This window comes from Aythya marila (assembly GCF_965140915.1).
Source record: "Aythya marila genome assembly, chromosome: 2".
Taxonomy (NCBI): Eukaryota; Metazoa; Chordata; class Aves; order Anseriformes; family Anatidae; genus Aythya; species Aythya marila.
Window position 1 is genome coordinate 69,385,736 of NC_139043.1, and position 19,207 is coordinate 69,404,942.

Below are 19,207 nucleotides of genomic sequence, written 5' to 3' on the forward strand. Positions count from 1 at the left end.
GGTACTTCACTTTACTGTCTGTCAAGAACCTTTGGTTCTGTTCAGTCTAAAAATGTGTAAGAAAATCCACAATGAAAGCTAAGTGTTGTACTGGCAGATGTATTAGATCAATGTATATTCTTCTGCCTTAAAGGAAGCCTTTATTACCATGTTTTTAACAACTTTCTAGTGAAGCACAATGCCATGAGTTTCTTGTATAAAATCGAAGTGGTACAATTGTTTACACTGAGATTTTTCTAAATAAAAACTTTTTAAAAAAGCAGTCTTTCTATAAATGATACAGCACAATGAATATACAGTGACAAGTGCAATAAATTATAGCTTGTATTTACAAGAAGCCTTTTAAATGCAAGAATCAGAGGTAAGTGCATTTAATACGCGTTTAATATTGATCAAAACAATTTGCTATTAGCTTCTGCTAGACAAACTGTGGCTACCATGTGATTGTATCCTTTATACCAGTTTGTTAGTTGCGTGAGTCGAAGGGGAAAAGTTGGCCAAATACTTGAGTAAGTAAATTGCTGACATTCTTTCTTCCTGTAAATAAATTGTCCAGCTAGAGAATGAATGGCCCCTAAACTTTTACATCTGAATTACAGCTAGAGAAGTGTCCTGACTTCCTTCCTGAGTAAGTGGTAGTAGATGAGGCAGCTCCATGTGCGGAGTGGAAGGAAGTTGCGTAAGAACAAGTGTATAAACCTAGACTGCCTAGTCAAATACTGAACTGAAAAGACCAGTCAGGGTCCAACTTCATGCTAGTATTTCTAACACAGGGGGCAGCCAAGCCATCTCACGCTTGCAGCATCAGATTTAAACTGCTTGGAGACCAAGGGACTCAAAACGTTTGCTTTGGCACAATTTAAGATGCACATATCATGACAGGTTTCAAGAGGATACCAACAGTATAGGTGTGGTAATATGAGTCCTTCTAGACAAAAGGCAATTCCTAGCCTTAGGCATTACATATTATTTTGTACATGATGTATGCTCTAAGTCTGATGTACTAACATTTCTTTAGCATCCCTTTCCCTCCCCCCCGAAAAGACTCACTGCTTTAGGGTATCCATCTGGTAAAACTGCAGCACACATCCAAGCAACTGATAAGGCCAAGCTGCTATGTGAGATTAAGACCATCCCAGCCAAGTAAAGCATGTGTGCAGGCATATTGCTGCTTTGCAAGCCCTGGCTCTGCGGAGCTGAGTGGCTGCTGCAGCGTCGGGTTGGGTTTTAAGAATTCCAGCTGTTCGCTCATGCCACAGTGTGCGGTTCCCCAAGCCCTTTTCTTGCACAAGGCACATAAATGGTGTTTGGAAAGCTATTTTGTCAACGTTTTTTTCCCCCCAAGATCAGGTAGTTCATCGAAGTACAGAAGGTAGTATGGAAGTTCATGGTAGAATCACAGAGTCCACCTGAAGACTGTTTGTCAGTGACATCCACAAGCTCTTACTACCATATTCCTGTATTTCTTCAAGATTACATTGGAATTATCATCGAAATAAAGAACTGATATGGCATTTAGTTTGGTAGGTGCACAACATGGTTTGGGAACGTAATCGGGATTCATAAGATGAACCTGTTGTCAAAAAGAAAACACAATTGATACAATGGTAACTTTGAGAAATTCACTTATGGCTTTGGGACAGATCTTTCTGAAGACTTACCAGAGTCTGTACGATGGCATGATTGGTTGCATTCATATGTGCGTTGAGTGGAAATGAGCACTCCCCATCACAGTAGTTGGCTGCATAGCCCTTTGGAGCTATTATCCAGTCCTTTTTAGGAAACAAACAGAACTTGATTGAAATTAAAAAGTTGCCAGCTTCTACAGACAACTGGATGCAATTAAGAGCAGCTGAAAATTTTCCACTAACTTTGTCTTGAGGGTGAAAATGTGTTTTCACTGAAAGTTGTTTTTTTTTCTTTTTTTTTTTTTTTTTTTTAGTAAGCTGTGACTTTTCCATGGACACACTGATTTTAATGTCCAAAGAATGGTGCATTGCTACGCACAGCTTAACTGCCACAAACTAAAACAGTTTTATTTCTAAAGCTGCTGCTGTGGTGCCTTGTGAGGATTGTGGTTTGGATGCCTTCACGTTCCAACGTTTCCTGCAGGTTAGGCCTGCTGGCTGAACTACCTTTCCTAGGGTCAGTGTAGGAAGTTTCATCTGTCTAACTTCACTGCTGCCACACTCCCACACGAGGGGAAGGACAGCCTGCCTGAGCGGCAGGTGGCAGGGGACCCTTTGGCAATAAGCAGAAAGCTGTGAAAGGAGGGGATGCTTTGCCATACAGATAATGCAAAGAATTTACAGATTTTTCTCCTGCTGCTACAAAAGAGCCAAAAGTAAATTAAAATAGAAAAAGAAATTGGCCTGTATGCTAATAGTGCAGAAAGGTGGTTTTAAAGAGCCCTCATCAGTTAACAAGAAACGTTTTTCTTCCATCAGTATCAGGCTCTGCTATCACCCTACAGGATGAAGCACTCACTGGTGCTCTTCTTAAGAGTCTTAGAGTATTTCTCCTTTACCTGACACTATGTACCTGTGGTAGCATGAATTTTGCTATAGCAGTAACTAGGCAGCCAGCAAATGTTACCACAGCTTTACTAAGTCTGCTGTGTGATTGCTGACGTGAGGGTTCTTGGGCATATCAAAACTACCCCTTCCTTTTACAGCTCATCACCCCTTCGTTTTACTTGCTCACCCATAATTTGCTCCTGGGTAAGAGAGCTGCTCTTCATAAAACAGTCACTCTCTTGATACAGAAGCAAGTACTGGCTATGTAAATACATTTGTGGTTTAATGTGGTATATGGGAAGCACTGCAAAGGGCATGGGGAGGTGTGACTTTGCTAGCTCTACACACACACAAAAAGTGTTGATTAAAAAAAAAAAAAAAAAAAAAGACATTCAGTGAAACGTGACAATAAATGATACTGGCTTGGCCCTAAATAAGTTGCCCTAAGGACCCCTCTAGACCTGCAGCATTACAACTAAAACCAATCTTTGGTCTAACTACTACAGTCAGTGCTAGCCCCCTTGGGGGCACAGGTTAAAACAAAGCTGATCTCTAGAAAAACTTGATTTCATTAAAACTAGTACTTAAACCATTTTTTCCTTATCATTAGAAGCGCACAGATAGGAGCCCTTGCTGTGACTCCCGTGAGTGACAGAGAATGACCAGGTATTTGAATCTTATAAAGTATCAAACTTCCTCTGGATTCTATCAAATATCACAGCTATCAATATTTATTTGCCCTTCACTATGACTGGTTTTAATGGGGAGGCACAAGGGACATTTTAAAGCATAATGGCAGCCTCGAGTGGAATTACCATGACACTGTTTAGATAACATTTCATAACAAAATGTCTGGTTTACCCAGAGAGAAACATCACACACCTGCCATCCCAAGTCTTGGAAGCTCACGTAAAGTTCATGCTTCCTGCACGCTGTTTTTAAGTCACTGCTGTTGTAATCTGTTAAAATAAAATAAAATAAAATAAAATAAAATAAAATAAAATAAAATAAATAATAAAATAAAATAAAATAAAATAAAATAAAATAAAATAAAATAAAATAAAAAAGAACAAAACAGGAATTTAGGAGGTAAAACAGTCTGGAACACACAGCTGGGCAGATGTGCGCACTGCGGGCTCAGCAGCAAGGAACAGCATGCTCCCATCAGCAGCCCAGAGGAGAAGGGTGTTGAGGGACATCCAAAGCAGGCCTGAAGTTTTTAAGATGCCTGTGGGAATAGCGGCACCCACGTAACAGTGACTCCGTTACAACTCCTTCAGTCTCCCTTAAAAACCTGACAAGCAGTGCTCAGAAAACACCTCCCCTAAAATCATTTCTTAAAAATAAATCTCTGCTCCTTCAGCCCGGCACGTGCCACATCCCTGCTGCATGCTCACGGTTCCAGTGTGCACTGCCCCGGGGGATACGCTCAAAATGCACAGAGTTTCCAAGAGCAATACAGAGGCTCCTCGCCACCCTGTACCTGTTAGAAGACATCCTTGCACAGCTCTGATGTCCTGTAGCCAGCAAAGCCACATGCCCTGTCTCAGTCTGTGCCTTCCCCCAAGCCTACCCCAAGCATGGCTCCACATAGTACCTCTGCTCTCAGACCTGTATCATCCACACTCTGTAAAACTCCTTCCCAGAACCCACCAAACCTCTCTGGCAACACGTTTATCTGCAGTTGACACAGGATTTGACAAGCTCTCACCGTTAACTTGCTTCCTGATGCCAACATTGTATACAGAGAAGCATGGTGTACCAAGCCCTGACCCTTACCGCAGCGATGTTTCGACCGTGCAGAAGCTGCTCCGACAGCCCTACAAAATGCAGCTTTTGAACAGTGAGTGGAATTTCCCATCTATATTTGGAAAGAGAGGCGGCTTCGCATGCGAACACCTGGGACCGTGGCGAAGGGAGGACTTTAGCTGTGACAGAGGGGCCTTTCACTCCCCGATGGCTGCCCAGATCCAGCCTGGACAGGCGGTGGCTGAGCATCTCCCCCACAGTGAGAGGCAACCCTCACGCCCAAGAGCATGTGGGAGGGCAAAGAAAAAGCAACAGCCACGATGGGAAGCAAAAGAGCTGGTGTCAAGCATGGTGGGAGCCTGGCTCCCCATGCACACAGTGACACCGATGTGCTCGTCCTGCAGGCAGAGCCTGGAGCTGGACCAGGCCTCCCAGCGTTTCCACCCAGCGCTTCACCAGACACGCTGCCGCACGCAGGAGGATGCCACACACGGATGCTGATGCCTTGCCCCAGCCAAGCAGCCCCCCGGCGCCCCTAACACTGCGTGAAAGGGCACGGTCCCAGTGCAGCTTTCCACAAGTGTGGCAGCTGGGATAGAAAAATATTTTTAGTGACTTTTTCCTTGGCTCTGAATAAGCCTTTCTTTTTCTTCTTCTTCTCTTCCCCCTCACCCCCCAAGTTTGGGAACTACAAATGCAAATATTTATTCAGAAGAAAAAATATAATACTAAAAGCACATCCAACTGACATTAAGGGCAGCCCAGTGTTACAGCTGGGTACAGTTAACACTGAGGTCTGAAAAAAAAAACTTACACCTCAAAACAAACCTAGACTCCAAACCACCAAAGATTAGAGAGCTGTTTTTAGAAGCAGTTTGGGTTTTAAACTTTCAGGATTGCATTTCAGGCCTTCAATAGCTTTGCTTCAATCACGAACCAGGTGAGCAGAGCTGGCTAACAGTCTGCTGCCACATAAACACACACTATTTCAGCAGTGCCTGGTAGCAAGGATGGAGGAAGGCCTTTCTGTTCAAGCTTTCCACTTTCAAACCAGACATACCCAGCAGAAACCAGGGTGTGGGTTGTTTTTTGTTTGTTTGTTTGTTTGTTTTTTTCCAGATGAAACTTTTCAGTCCCTGAAATTTCTAGCGTGAGATGTTTCTAAATGATATTATTTCTCACAATGAGAAATGAAATGAGCAGAGGATATTTTTGGTGGTCAAAAGCTTTCATTTTAGTCCCTGAAAACATGACTTCATTGTTCTATGGGAAATATGCTGTTTGCTAGGGAAAGAACATCGGTATTTGACAGGGTGTTATGGCGGCTGGTTAGATGGCATTTATCTACTCATAACAAAGGACACAGAACTATGATATGTCCCAAATACAGCTACAATTTACCCTAATTAGCTATGGGAAAGGGGTGAAGTGAGGGAGGCAGAGACAACAGGAGTGGGAAGGAAGGCCGCAAGCAATCAGAAGTTCCAGAAAACAGAGGGGAAAAAATTGTTTAACAAATTATACCAAGCAGAACAATGTGTCCTCTCTCAGTGTGTCCTCTCACTCTGCGTAAAATTGCCCCTAAAAATCCTCAATGTCACCTAATTCATACCTTGCACTGCATGCCAGCTACTCTCTATCCCAGGTGGACACAGCCAGTCCTGCCTTCTCACTTGCCCAAACACAGAGCTCACCTACCTAAGTGTCAACATAGTGAACATCCCTTTTCCTGGGATTTGCACTCTCCCACATATAACCCTTACCCCTTCTCTCCCACTTGTTATATTTTTTCTTACTGCATCTTGAGGATTTCTTTCAAAATCTTTCAGCTTCATGGTGGTGCCACATCCATCTGTCAAGCTCCAAATAGTCAGTGATTCCCAAACAAAGTACTGCAATGTTGCACTTCCCTTCCGCTGACCACCTTGACAATGGGGAGCTCTTCCATGGCGAATGTACAGCACCTGAGGTCTGTCACTCCAGGGATTTGCAGATTTGTCTTCCAGTTTGCATTACAGCTGGCAAATACTTGCAAGCAACATTGTCTGCATTCACGGGGAATTGCTTTTAGCCCAGCTTTAGGGATGCTACAAACCTTTAAAAACCTCTAAGCAGTGCTTTTACAGATAGAGGAAAAAATGCAGCAATACACAATGATCCTTTTCTTATGGTTTGGGGCTTGGCACATGCCCTAGAGCCATGTACTCCCAATTATGACCCTGAAAAAAATGGGGTTTTGCCTGAGAGCTCAAGCACACTGATCTACTGAAGGTAGCCTTCACAGCACATTATCTTGACCCTGGAAAGCAGTGTCAGCTGCCCCAGTCCAGTGTGTTCAATGGCCCAAATTGCCATCCTCAGTGCAAGATGTTTCCCAGAGACATCCACTATCCCTGTGAGTTCATGGGGCTGCTTTGGGACTTTCTACAGGCCCACTGTGGGCTTAGCAAATTGTCTCTTCAGTATATTTGGGAATACCAGCTTGGCACTTGCAACAGGTTACAATAAATAAATAAATAAATAAAAGAACACCCCTTTTTCTGCACTCATAAATAAGCCCCAGGGCAGGGCAGTTCCAGCAGAAGAGCTAGGGCGGCTCCTCTCCATGGGTGCCTGCTCCAAAGGCTGTCTGCCCTCACCAAGGATGCACCGTGACACAAGCCTGCCTTTCTGCCAGCACAGATGTTTCTCTTAAGGCTGGACACTGGCATTTCCATTGCTGAAAGGGGAGAGAGCATAGTCTGACCCTAATGATCTTCCTCCTACAGATAGTTGCACACGAACCTCAGATTTTTTATAACCTCTCCCACGTTAAGTGCTGGCAAAGAAGATATAAATATTTACTGAGGTTGATCTGCCTGAGAATACCCTCACTGCTCCCAAGGTGCCAGTTTACCAAATTCCACAGGGTAATTAATTGCCTCTGTCATCCCAAATAGCTCTGACAGAGGTCTCTGAGGCCAGCCCCTTCTTCTTGGTGTTTGACTTTGGTGATTTGTCCAGATAAAGCTGGTGTAAACCGATCACATAGTTAACAACAGCCCACTTCACATGAAAGTGGCCTGCCTGGGCGGGAAGAAGGGGAGATATGGGGCTGGAGAGGACACGCACGTTATGGCACATGGGCATGCTGGCTGCACCACATCCGAGACCTCCATTAAATAGATTTTATGTGAGATAATGATGTTTATTAACAAGATCCTTGCCACTGTGAGAGCATTTGGCCTTACTTGCCTTCAGTGTATGCACGCACTGCCCTTTGAGGTATCGAGCTCCCACATACGCAGGGTAGCATGCCGGTAATGGAGTGCGGCACGCACACACAGTGCTGCATGGAAGTGTCACCTTGAGAGCCCCTCTGCTTCTCATCTTATCTTGGGGCCTCCAGGACTGTGTGAATCACAGAACCATAGAATATCCCAAGTTAAAAGGGACTCACAAGACTCCGAGACCAACTCCTGTCTCCACACAGGACTATCCAAAAATCAAACCATGTGTCTGAGAGTGCTGTCCAACACTTCTTGAACTCCAGCAGGCTTGGTGCTGTCACCACTTCCCTTGGAAGCCTGTCCCAGTACCCGACCACCCTCTCAGTGAAGAACCTCTCCCTAATCCCCAGCCTGACCCTCCCCTGTCCCAGCTCCATGCCATTCCCTCGGATCCTGTCACTGTCCCCAGAGAGCAGAGCTTAGCGCCTGCCCCTCAGCTCCCCTTGTGAGGGAGCTGCAGGCCGCCATGAGGCCTCTCCTCAGCCTGCTCTGCTCTGGGCTGAGCAAACCAAGGGACCTCAGCCACTTCTCATATGTCTTCCCTTCTAGACCTTTCACAATCTCTGTAGCCCTCCTTTGGAATCTGTCTAATAATGTTATTGTTCTTATACTGTGGTGCCCAAAACTGTACACAGTACTCAAGGTGAGACCGCACCAGAGCAGAATGGGACAATCCCTTCCCTTGACCAGCTAGGCATGCTGTGCTTGACTCACCCCAGGACATTGCTGGCCCTTATGGCTACCAGGGCACACTGCTGTCTCACATTCAACTTGTCATCAACCAGAACCCCCAGATCCATTTCCATAGGGCCGCTCTCTAGCCTCTCATCCCCCAGCCTGTACGTATAACCATCTGCACCCTTCCCAGGTGCAGATGTTATTAAACTTCATGCGCTGGTGATTGGCCAGCCCTCTAATTTGTGAAGATCTCTCTGCAAGTGAGTCTTGCTCAGAGCAGCATGAGCAGCCAGAAGCTGGATGTTTACACCACAACCTCTCAGTAAGGATGAGGCATGGAGTGGGATGTGCCTGAAGGATGACTTGTGGAAGAGAATGGTTAGTGCCACTGGGCAAGGAGATGGCCACACACACAAACCAGCTTTCAGGTAACCTACAGAGGAGCTGATCACACAGCACTAACGCTTGTTGGAGACTCCCCAGGTCTTCAGGTTAACAACAGGGTCAGCCCAGAGCATGGGCTGAGCCCACTGTAGACGTGGCATGGCAATGGCCTCCAGATCCTGGAGGCAACTGTAGAAAAACACCTGCACTCTCCTCCCACCCACATTGTGCCTCTGTGTCCTGGGCCTGAGATGACATGTGATTTTCTGCCTTAACGGCCAAAAATACTTCCTTTTCTTCCTGCTCATCCTCCTTCTGCAGAAGACCAGAGCTCGGCCCCAGGAATGCATTGACGCAGGACTCTATGTCAAAGCAGTTCATAACCATGGGGGTTACTCAGTTCTGCTTTATATAAGCCAGTTATAATTACGTGTTTATAATTCAGGGAAATGAGCATTCTTGGCGAAAAAATACAGACTATTTTCATTCTTATGCCACAGCCATAACCTTAGCCTCTGAGCACTTGGTACTGACTTCAGGACAAGAACTGCACATCACAGGAGACACAGCAGGGTCCCAGTCCTGCAGGCAGTAGCGTGCTTTAACAAAACCCTCTGGCTCACCAGATCTAGTGCCAGTCCAGCAGCACACTTCAAATGCTCCTAACAGCAGGACTTGAAATGCTTTCCATATTTTGAGAGTAAATAAGGCTTTTTTAAACACAGCACCCCAACCTAAATCACAGCATCATTTGGGAAAGGGGCTCACATAGAGGAGGGATGGTTCAATCCACAAAAAAAGCACCAACACCAACCAGCTGCCTGACTCACCATGAGAGAAACTGCCCTCAAGCCCTGATGGGTAGCACCAATCTCCCAGCTGGTAGAGTACGCACAAAAAATCTGATGAGATGCAAGATACAGTGAAAGAGGAAGATATGCAGGTGGGGAGTTGAGCAGGTGGGGTCCATGTGTGGTCCTGTACCCACCTTAGGTCCCAGTGTGTCTGGGTGCCCCCAGGAGGAAGGTGGCTGTCAGGGTAACCTCTGGGTTCATATTCTACATTGCCCTGTGGCAAAAGCTTCCCCAGTCCTGCTGTGCACATGTGGGGCATGTATGTAGGAACCCACCCAACTAGAAAAGAAAAAAAATCCCTGCAATCTTTTTAATGTTAAAAACCCACACTGGTCCATAGAGCCGTCCCTGTGGGGTCGTCAGTGCCTCTTGGGCTATTAAATCAAACACTTCCTAAGGAGAACAGACTCTGAGAGAGTAACACTTTGAAAGGAAAATAAGCTGACGCTGTCTCTCTTTTCTAAACACAGAAACCAACCAAACATACATCTTAACTTTAAATTCCTCTCCTTTTCCCTGCCTTAAATCCACAGAGGCTCAACTATGCCTTGTTGACTACTGAACTGCCAAATTCCAAGTTTTACATTAAAGCTGTCTTTGAGTGAGAAGAGCTCAAAAAAAAAAAAAAAACAAAAAACATTTATGATCACACAACAGCCAGCTATTCCCCCCCCCCTTTTTTTTTTAAAAAAATAATTTTATAATCTCATGCCTGTTGTAGTCAAGAAACCAGCAATATAAAAATGGCCCTTTTTGCCAAATGTATCTGCTCCCTCTGGAGCTTGGAAACACATCTCCTGATTTAATTGTAGTAAAATCTTGCAAGAAGAAGCCTGCAGAGCTAAGGAGGTGAAGCTGGAGCCCATCCTGACTCTGCTACCAGCTCCTACACGAATAACAGTACCCACAGCTCTGGGCAGGGTGGTTGCTCATTCACTAGACCACGTGGACACCAGCTCCCCCATGTTTCCTCCCTACCCATGCTCCCCAGCTCTACTGCCGGTCTCAGAGAAAAAAGCCTCCAGTGCAGCACCACTGCCAGTCCTACCCATGACCCAGCAGCATGTGCATGACCACTGTGGTGCAGCCTGCCCACTGCCCGAGCACGCCAGAGCCAACGGGTTCACGCTGGTGAAGCTTTGGTGAGACTGGCTCATTTTCCCGCAACAAAACTAACAACAAGACTAGCAAAACCACCTCTCTTCCTGGGGGTTTAGTCATGCCTAGATGCAGGAAAAGCAGGGATCCTACTGGAAAAGAAGGGGGCAGCATAAGCAAATTAATCAAGTAACCAGGAATTGGCTGAAATGTTTAAGAGGAAAGAAGGTACTCAATGAATGAAGTCCTGCAGTACTGTGACGTAGGGCAGAGCAGCTGCAAAGCAGTCAAAATGCACAAGGCAAGACTTTCTCAATTTTCATCAAAATTTCAGGGTTGTCCCACCAGCACATAGCAGCACTTGTAAGCTTGTACAACACAGCAACATGCAATCTTTCCACAGCAAACAGGCAAGCCTGCTTGCATGCCTGGAAATGAACCTCACCGTTTACACTATTGTTCCCACAAAGGGAAAAAAAATCTCATGCTGTTCTAAAAGGGTTTTTCCAAAGAAAACCAAATGATGACCCTGCTGGAAACATGTATGAGCAATATAATAGATCCCAGTGTACACTGAAATGGTATCTTTTAAATATAGCATTTCATATGGTGTGATTCTAGGCAAATATTGAATTTCATGGCTGTGACTTCACACAGGGGTCTGTATTCTACCCTGGGTTTGAAAACTCCTGTAAAATTACTTACGTGAGACTCCTACTCCCATCCCATCACAGGTACAACCTGTGCCCCCAAGGAGGGGCACCCCACCTCACATCCCCCTTCTTGCTTTTCCACACCAGTGCAAACAGGAACATCACAAGAGGAGGCCCCAGCTCCCAGACAGAGTGGGTGTTTCATGATTACCTGTGACAGTCGACACCCTGGAAACATCCTGAGCCTGGGTGGAGCGGTTTCGACTCTGCTGCCTGCGTCTGCTTGTTGCTGACCTAGTGGTCCGGACGTGGACTTCACTCACTTTGAAGAAGGCCACCATGAAAGGCTGCTTGTCATAAGGGCCATCTCGCCCTATAAGGCCTGCTTCTCTAGGATTTACACTGAAACCTTCAAATCAAACGGAAAATTGATTGTTAGAGGAACTACACAGTTGGATTGCTCTTTCCAGCGCTGCAGCATCCCAATAAATAGGATTTCCTCTCTTCTTGATCATGCTGTTTCTCTTTTAGCATTAAACCCCCCCCTTCTGCCACCATGACCTGTGGACATTTTTACAACAGCACCCCATCCACCATGGACAAGAAGTTCCACCATGGCATCTGGCTCTTTGGTACCCCCTATGAAATCTCTACTCCATTTTAGGCATGAAACAGGTATAGAGATATATATATAAAACACAATGACTGTATGTCTCAGGACTGTTTAAGCAGCTGCCAGTGACTGTCTCAGTGGCTGTTTAAACACAAGGAGCAGAGATGGAGCTAGGAGACCTTTGGGGAAAGCAAGAGATGCTTTGGCCGGAGTACACAGATGGGTTCTCAGCACATTTGGGTAGGTGGAGGCTGGCACTGCATTTTCCTCAGGGAGAGCAGTTAACAGTCCTTCTGGTCTCATTTGACCCCACAGTTGTACCAAAATCCAGGATGGAGTGATAAGAAGAAAATATAAGGTTGGAGGCCAATTCCCACAGAAGGAAAATGTCATCATTGTCTTTAGTTGCCATCTGCTCACTTAGATCTTCTCCTTCCCTACTGCTTATCCTGCAACACTCAACTTCATACTGTCTTACATTCTCTCATTTTCTTTTCCACTTTTCAAATTTTCTGTGCTCTGTGAAGTGCCATCATTACAGCCACCCACATTAAATCTGGACGCTGCTAGCACCACTTCCAAACAGCATCCAGGAGGCTCATGAGATTACTCATGTTAACTGGCCCATGACCTACCATCCTGGGTCACCACGCTCAGCTGGAGCCCCATGTTGTGCTGAGGGTTCATCACCCACATGTTACTGGTGGCAGTGACATCAAACTCCAGCCATCCCTCCTCCGAGGCCCACACCGCCCTTGTGTCCAGCAGAAACAGGTCAGAGGATCTGCAGAAGAGAAAAGCAATAACGAGACAGTGATATCTGGGGTTTTCTCCCCTGGCTATCAACCCCCAAAATCTGCCTGTTTGTAACAGGAGTTTTTCCACAAGATGCATGTGCTTCTGCATGTGAAATTCAGGATCACAAAGGTTTTTCCACTGTTTTCTAGGCTGTAGGAAAGGAATCTCAGTCCTTAGGTCTTGGTGTTTCTCTATCAGCAAGAGATTCATAAATCACTCTTCTTCCTGAAGAGAGTAATTCTAGCCCTGGCAGGACAGTGGTCAAATTACCAGCATTTCCAGGCATTCAGTGACTTTGGTCAAAGGGTTTTTGTGGTTTCAGTCCAACTTTCACAAGACAGATCTACCACAATTGATAACAATAAAAACAAACAAACAAAACAAACAAGTAACAGGCCAAACATCAAACTGAAGCAAAATGAACCCTAAAGACAGATGGTCCCTAAAGACATTTTGCTCAGGTTTTGCAACATGGATTAGAAAGTGTTGTTCCAAGGATGTTGGTACTGGGTCTCCTTCATGGACTTCAGCTTCAAGTGCTATCAAGTCTATGCCTTTTCTGCAGGATCAAACGGACACTAAAATTCGGTTCAATGAAATCAACTGCAGAAGCATCCGGAGAAATCCTGTTTACATTTTCTCACTGTATTAAATGCATAACTTTCATGTGCAAAAGAGCTACAATTTCTATCCTTAACATATGACAGCATCACAAAAGTGGATACCAGGCATCAGTCCCAACTTCACCTGTCTCTCTCTGTTGATTTTTTTTTCCTGACAATAACTTAATGGAAATGAAAAACGGGATACCTGTCTCTTCAACTAATCAAAGGTTAACTTCAGAAAAAAAGAAGTTTTAATTGAGTTACACTTTATTTTTGGCCAACTGCTATGTCATACTGCCCAGCAGCTTGGTTTACATGAGATCACACATGGAAAAATAAGCACTTAAGTATATTAGGGCTCCTAGTGTAGCTATTTTTACAGCGTGAAGGCTTTTCTCTGCCTCGCTGGTAGCTGCACGCTGTGTGGTTGACTCAGCAGCCTTTCCCACAGGAGTCTTTGCCATCGCTTCTCCAGCGGTAACAGGGTTCAGAAACAACTCTGACCTTCACCTCAAACAGCAGCAAGTGGCTGGGGCTAGCCAGCTGCTACATGTTTTGGAAACCTTACGGTTGAAAGATATGGGCTTTCCCAGGCAAGTATTTAAGCTGAGGCATTGCTTACAGGAGGCTGCAAACAGCACCTGCAACTGAGACTACTTTTCCCCTCTCTGGGTTAAGAGAGAAATGAACTGCTAGATCATCCCCACCTCTGACTAAGATTTACAGACTGGTCCTCTCCAGTGCTTGACATGGTCTATACCTGAAAAGTGTTTTTCCTAGAAGCTGTTCTGACCTACCCCCTCACATTGATTTCTTTTTGGTTTCCCATGCCCAGTTTCCCTTCTCTAGGTGCCACACATTCCCTTGCACTTGTCTGCTTCAGACAATGTCCCACTGAAGCCTCCAGACTGGAGCAACTTCAGCATTATGTCCGCCCAAACCAAACAGGTCTGGCTGCAGAGCTGCTGGGAACTCTGTGAGAGCAAACTCTGTATACACCTTCATGAACACTCAAGCACACAGGATTAGTCAACTCTGCACAAATTTGAAGAGGAGGCTCAGTTGTTAATACCCGCTGCCTTGCACTTTGTGCACACAGACCTTTTAAGCCAGAAAGGAACACAAGGACCTAGTCCCTTGCCTCTGAACTCCAGGCAGGATCAGATACATCCACATCACTCCTGAGAGATGTTTGCCTGACCTGATCTTCAAGTTTTCCTGTTTTTGGAACTCCACCATCTTCCCAGGAAGTCGAATATATTTCAGTTGAAGTTTTTTTTTTTTTTTTTTTAATAAAAATAATTACCCACAATATCTAACTAAAATGACACAACAGCCTCCCCTCCTTAAAGCATCACTGAGTCTTCAGTCCTTCCTTGCAAGCCATATTTTCTAGACTTTATTGTCACTGCTATTCTATGGACCTAGGTTGGATCAAGATCTCACTGATGCTGAGTACAATGGAAAGAATCTTCATGTGTTTCTGAGACTGTACCTCTACTCATACATCTCAGAATAGCATTTTGGCTTTTTCACAAAACTCACTGTTAACTCATGATCACCTTGTGATTCACTGTAATGTCTAGATTTGTGCTGCTGCACTGCAACATACCCAGTCACTTCCTAAGGTGTATTTACATCACTGATTTGTCGTGCCCAAATGTAACTTTCCTTTCTATCAGATCACACTTTTTTCTCCAGACTAGACCTTTTTCACTCTTAGTTTATTTAAAATACAGCCTTGTCTTCCAGTGGGTCTCCCCCATTTCAGTGTTCTCCACAAATATAATGAGCAAACTCTCTGACCAAGGTACAGTGCTACCAAATGTGAGTGCTCCACCTTAGCCCAGTATCTCACACTGGCTCTGGACAGATTTAAATGCCTTTGTAAAACAGAGAAAAAGTGACAACTAGGCTTTCCAATCCAGTTAACTCTTTGAAGAAAAAAGAAAAAAAAAAAAAAAGAGTTAATACACAATTAATTTTCAACCAGCTTCTCTATTTAACTGGCTTCTGACTTGTCTGAGTGCATAAAGCCAATGATGCAGATTCACCTCACAAGTACTGTAGGTCACATCTGTAACATTCACAGGTAACATGTCCTAATACTTAAAGTCTGTTTTCAGTTAATGTTTGTTACCTGAAACTTGCCAGGCTGCACAACATTTTCTAGTAACTAGTAGCATTTATTGCTAGTTTTGTTTTCAGCATGAAGATTTAAAAAAATAAAATTAAATTAAAATCACCTATTTCCAAAGACCAAATTAAGGAAAAAAAATGAATTTACTTAGAGCCTGCCTTTCCCTAGAGCTGCAGGGCAGAGAAATGTCCATGCTGCTCCTGACAACAAAGTGTACGGTGTCTGATGCTTGAACAGAGACTGAGAGGTCTCCCAGGCTAGGTGGAAGGGATATTACATCCAACCAGGTGGGGAAGGGTGAAGGCCTTGCTGTGATGGTGGGGGACATGTCGACACACAAGGACCAGATGAATAGACTCTGGAAAAAAGCAAAGTCTGCAGAGAAAAAGAAGTAGAAAGTACCTGAGACCACTATGTACTCCATGAATCAGGTCTGTTATTCCTGAGCCAGCATTTCTCCACTTTTAGAAATATATGGTAAACTGCTGGCACCTTCCAGCAGGGATTGCTCACAGAGTGGACAACCTGCTACTGCTACCATTTGTGGCAACACAGCTGTCAACAAATGCAGTGACAGGCATCAGAGATGTGAATCCCACACCTCCAGTCTTGCCCCGTTACATTCAGGAGCAAATGCAGCCACCTAACTGAATTTGCTTGATTTTTTTTTTTTTTTTTTTCCCTTCAGTCCTGCTTCCTGAAGATCATGGAAAAAAGTATCTATTACACTCTTCTCCCATTAGACTGCAAAATACAGATGGAAGCATGAGAGCTAAAGCTGCTGCCTAGCTTACTCCCACTCCTGATGCTGGACTGCAGGCTGATTTTGACAGGGACCATTTTTGTCCTCTGTCTTTGCTTTCCAGGTTCAGACTCTATGACGTTACCCATTGCAAAAGTTGGAGCACACACAGCAGATGAGCAGGGAGCTCCTGCAAGCCAAAGGGTGTTGCTGGATATATATATATATATATTAAAAAATAAATAAAAATCTGGTGTCAGCAGCTTAACCTAGAGGAGACAGTTTGCCCTCACTGGTATACAATATTATATAACAACTGTTACTACAATGTTCGACCATCTCACCTTTATTTTCAGCATGCCTAACCTGAATGAGTTTAATTAATGACTTCCATAGTAAGGGTGTTGCAGGCATAACATGTATTCATGTATTATTTCTCTGCAGACTTTGCTTTTTTCCAGAGTCTATTGGAAGACGTACGAGGAACGGCTGAGGTCACTGGGCCTGTTCAGCCTGGAGAAGAGGAGGCTGAGGGGAGACCTCATCACAGTCTACAACTTCCTCGTAAGGGGGTGTCGAGAGGCAGGAGACCTTTTCTCCATTAACACTAGTGACAGGACCCGCGGGAACGGGGTTAAGCTGAGGCAGGGGAAATTTAGGCTGGACGTCAGGAGGGGGTTCTTCACAGAGAGGGTGGTTGCACACTGGAACAGGCTCCCCAGGGAAGTGGTCACTGCACCGAGCCTGTCTGAATTTAAGAAGAGATTGGACTGTGAACTTAGTCACATGGTCTGAACTTTTGGGTAGACCTGTGCGGTGTCAAGAGTTGGACTTGATGATCCTTAAGGGTCCCTTCCAACTCAGGATATTCTATGATTCTATTAAAGGAAAGCTAGTGTGTGGGAGAAACTGAGGCAATGAGCCTAAAAAACTCTCCTGAGACAAGAGCGGACATTAAGTGGGAAGATGCAAATTAGGGATTCCTAACTCAAACCTGGAGCTCTCTGCTCTGGATCATGGCCATGCAGTATGGTCTCAAATCCCAAGAAAGAAATGGAAGTCTTTCCATGGCCTTCAGAGGACTCTGGAGGAGGACTGGGAAGCTAAGGTCAACAGAGCAATCACAAGTGGCTGCAATAAACAGAAAGAAGTACACAATTTACCGGAGAAATGTGGCCTGTGTGATTCAGAAGGCAGTATTTAGCTCCAGTGTCCCCAGAGAGCAATATGATTTGTCAGATATAAATATCAAATACAACTACTATTCTTAACACCGGCATCCCAATCATGTACTCTGGGCATTTATAGGAGAAACAGCTTGCGTTTAACTCCAGTTCCTCCCTGTCCCCCCCAAGATAAATATTTTGTTAACTGAAACCTCTGTGTAAACCTTTCAACAAAATGTTTCTGGGTGTTAATTCACTTTAATTGAATACTAATTAGATTAGAATTTATTCAAATTAGTAACCAGGTCAAGTGGTTAATCTCAGTTGCTATACTTAGTGAAATGTTTGCATTAAAATAATTTCTCTGTTCTGGGTACACATTACAACATGGAACTTTGCTACAGGAAAAACACCAAAGCTATAAAAAGCTGAATTTAAAGAAGCATATGTTGAGCTAGGTTTTTTAGTTTCCCACCCTCCCTGGCCTTTTTTCCCTGATCGGGCAGAAGTCTTACAGGGAGACAGTGAGAATAAACAGAACTCTCACCTTCAAAATGACCAAGTTAAAGGCCTCTTATTTTAATTACAGAGCTCAGAACAACGTTTTTGGCCCAACTTCAAAGCTTGCAATTACCCAGGTGTTTAAAGGATTGTTACGCATCAACAGCCATTTACCAAAGCATTAATTACTCTAAGTCTCTAAAACTTTCCTCAGCTGAACCTTTTTGTTTACTTTTCTTCAAAGACAAGTTGACATAATAGTCTAGACTGCCTAACAGCAGTTTCTCAAAAGGGAATTTTGAACAGAAATGTGTGGGATTTACATTTTAATTAACACACTTTCTAAATACTCTTCTGCGTACACTGGATCAGAGTCTTTAGCTTGAACAGATACTGACCTTGTATAAAAATTATTCTGTACATAGCAAACTACCAAGATGATTTGCTCTTATCAACTAATGACAAATAACTGTACTCACAACAGATGCAGCCTTACTGAGTTGAATGAAGCTTCTTGCAGATAAAACCTTGAAATCATCACAGCCTTTTAAAAACTTTGGATCCACCACCTTTCAAGAGATGTAAGTCCTACTGTGATTTTTTTAATGTTTATTGCTTGTAGAACATATGGCATGTAGAGCTTACGTAGAATAAAATACTGTCAACAGATAATACACAAAACCTTAACAACTTAGTATGTCAAATGACCATTACTGCAGAGAGTTAAAAGCACCGTGGAAAATCTCATCCATCAGCACCCATTCATATGCAGAGCTTCAGGCAAAGGAATGCCAGCACCTGCAATGAGCTGCCATGGAAAGCTCTATCATTTTAGTGAAAAGAAAAAAAAACTCAGTTTAACTGTCTCGAAGAATCTATACCATCTCTGGGCCAGGGGAAGAGATATGCAAGTCCTATAAGAATTCATTAGAAATAAGGAAAGAAATTCTAGGCGCTGTCAGCCTGCAGATGAAGCTACTTCCAATATGGAATAGGAGACCAGCAACTGGGAACTAATTTGCAGGAAAAAGCATAAAATGGAGCACAGGGACACACCAGAATGGAGAGGTAGGTAAGCTTGGCTTCACACTGCTCACACCACCAGTGCTCCATCTGATTAAAAACTCCCGTGTTGAAAAAGCTGTCCTGTTTTAAGGCTGCATCTGGCAGAGTGGAAAGTGAGAGCCTAGAGATGGAGGACATGGTTCCCCCACATCAAGGCTGGGGGAAGTTCAGCCTACACATCCGTGATAAGCCCCAGCAAAACCAACACTGATATTTGAGCACAAAGGTGTCTCCCACACCCAGCTCAAGGTTGTGAGCTTCACAGCTTTAGGGAATTAATATTTCACCAACAGGAACAGTAAAAAAGAAAAAAAAAATAGTCCAAAGTCAGGATAGGACACATATTTCTCATTTCCTTGATTAGGACATAAGGACA

At 44.2% G+C, this 19,207-nt stretch overlaps 1 protein-coding gene across 1 annotated transcript in view; it reads right to left on the reverse strand.

Moving 5' to 3' along the window:
- Positions 1-81: 81 nt before the first annotated feature.
- Positions 82-19,207, reverse strand: part of BMP6 (bone morphogenetic protein 6) — a 91,066-nt gene continuing 71,940 nt past the window's right edge. The window contains exons 3-7 of the mRNA XM_082752212.1: positions 12,450-12,598; positions 11,413-11,610; positions 3,399-3,475; positions 1,662-1,772; positions 82-1,573 (exon numbers count right to left, since the gene is read on the reverse strand). Of these exons, the coding sequence (XP_082608338.1) occupies positions 1,424-1,573; positions 1,662-1,772; positions 3,399-3,475; positions 11,413-11,610; positions 12,450-12,598 (685 nt within the window). The 3' untranslated portion in view covers positions 82-1,423. The remainder of the gene's footprint in view (positions 1,574-1,661; positions 1,773-3,398; positions 3,476-11,412; positions 11,611-12,449; positions 12,599-19,207) is intronic.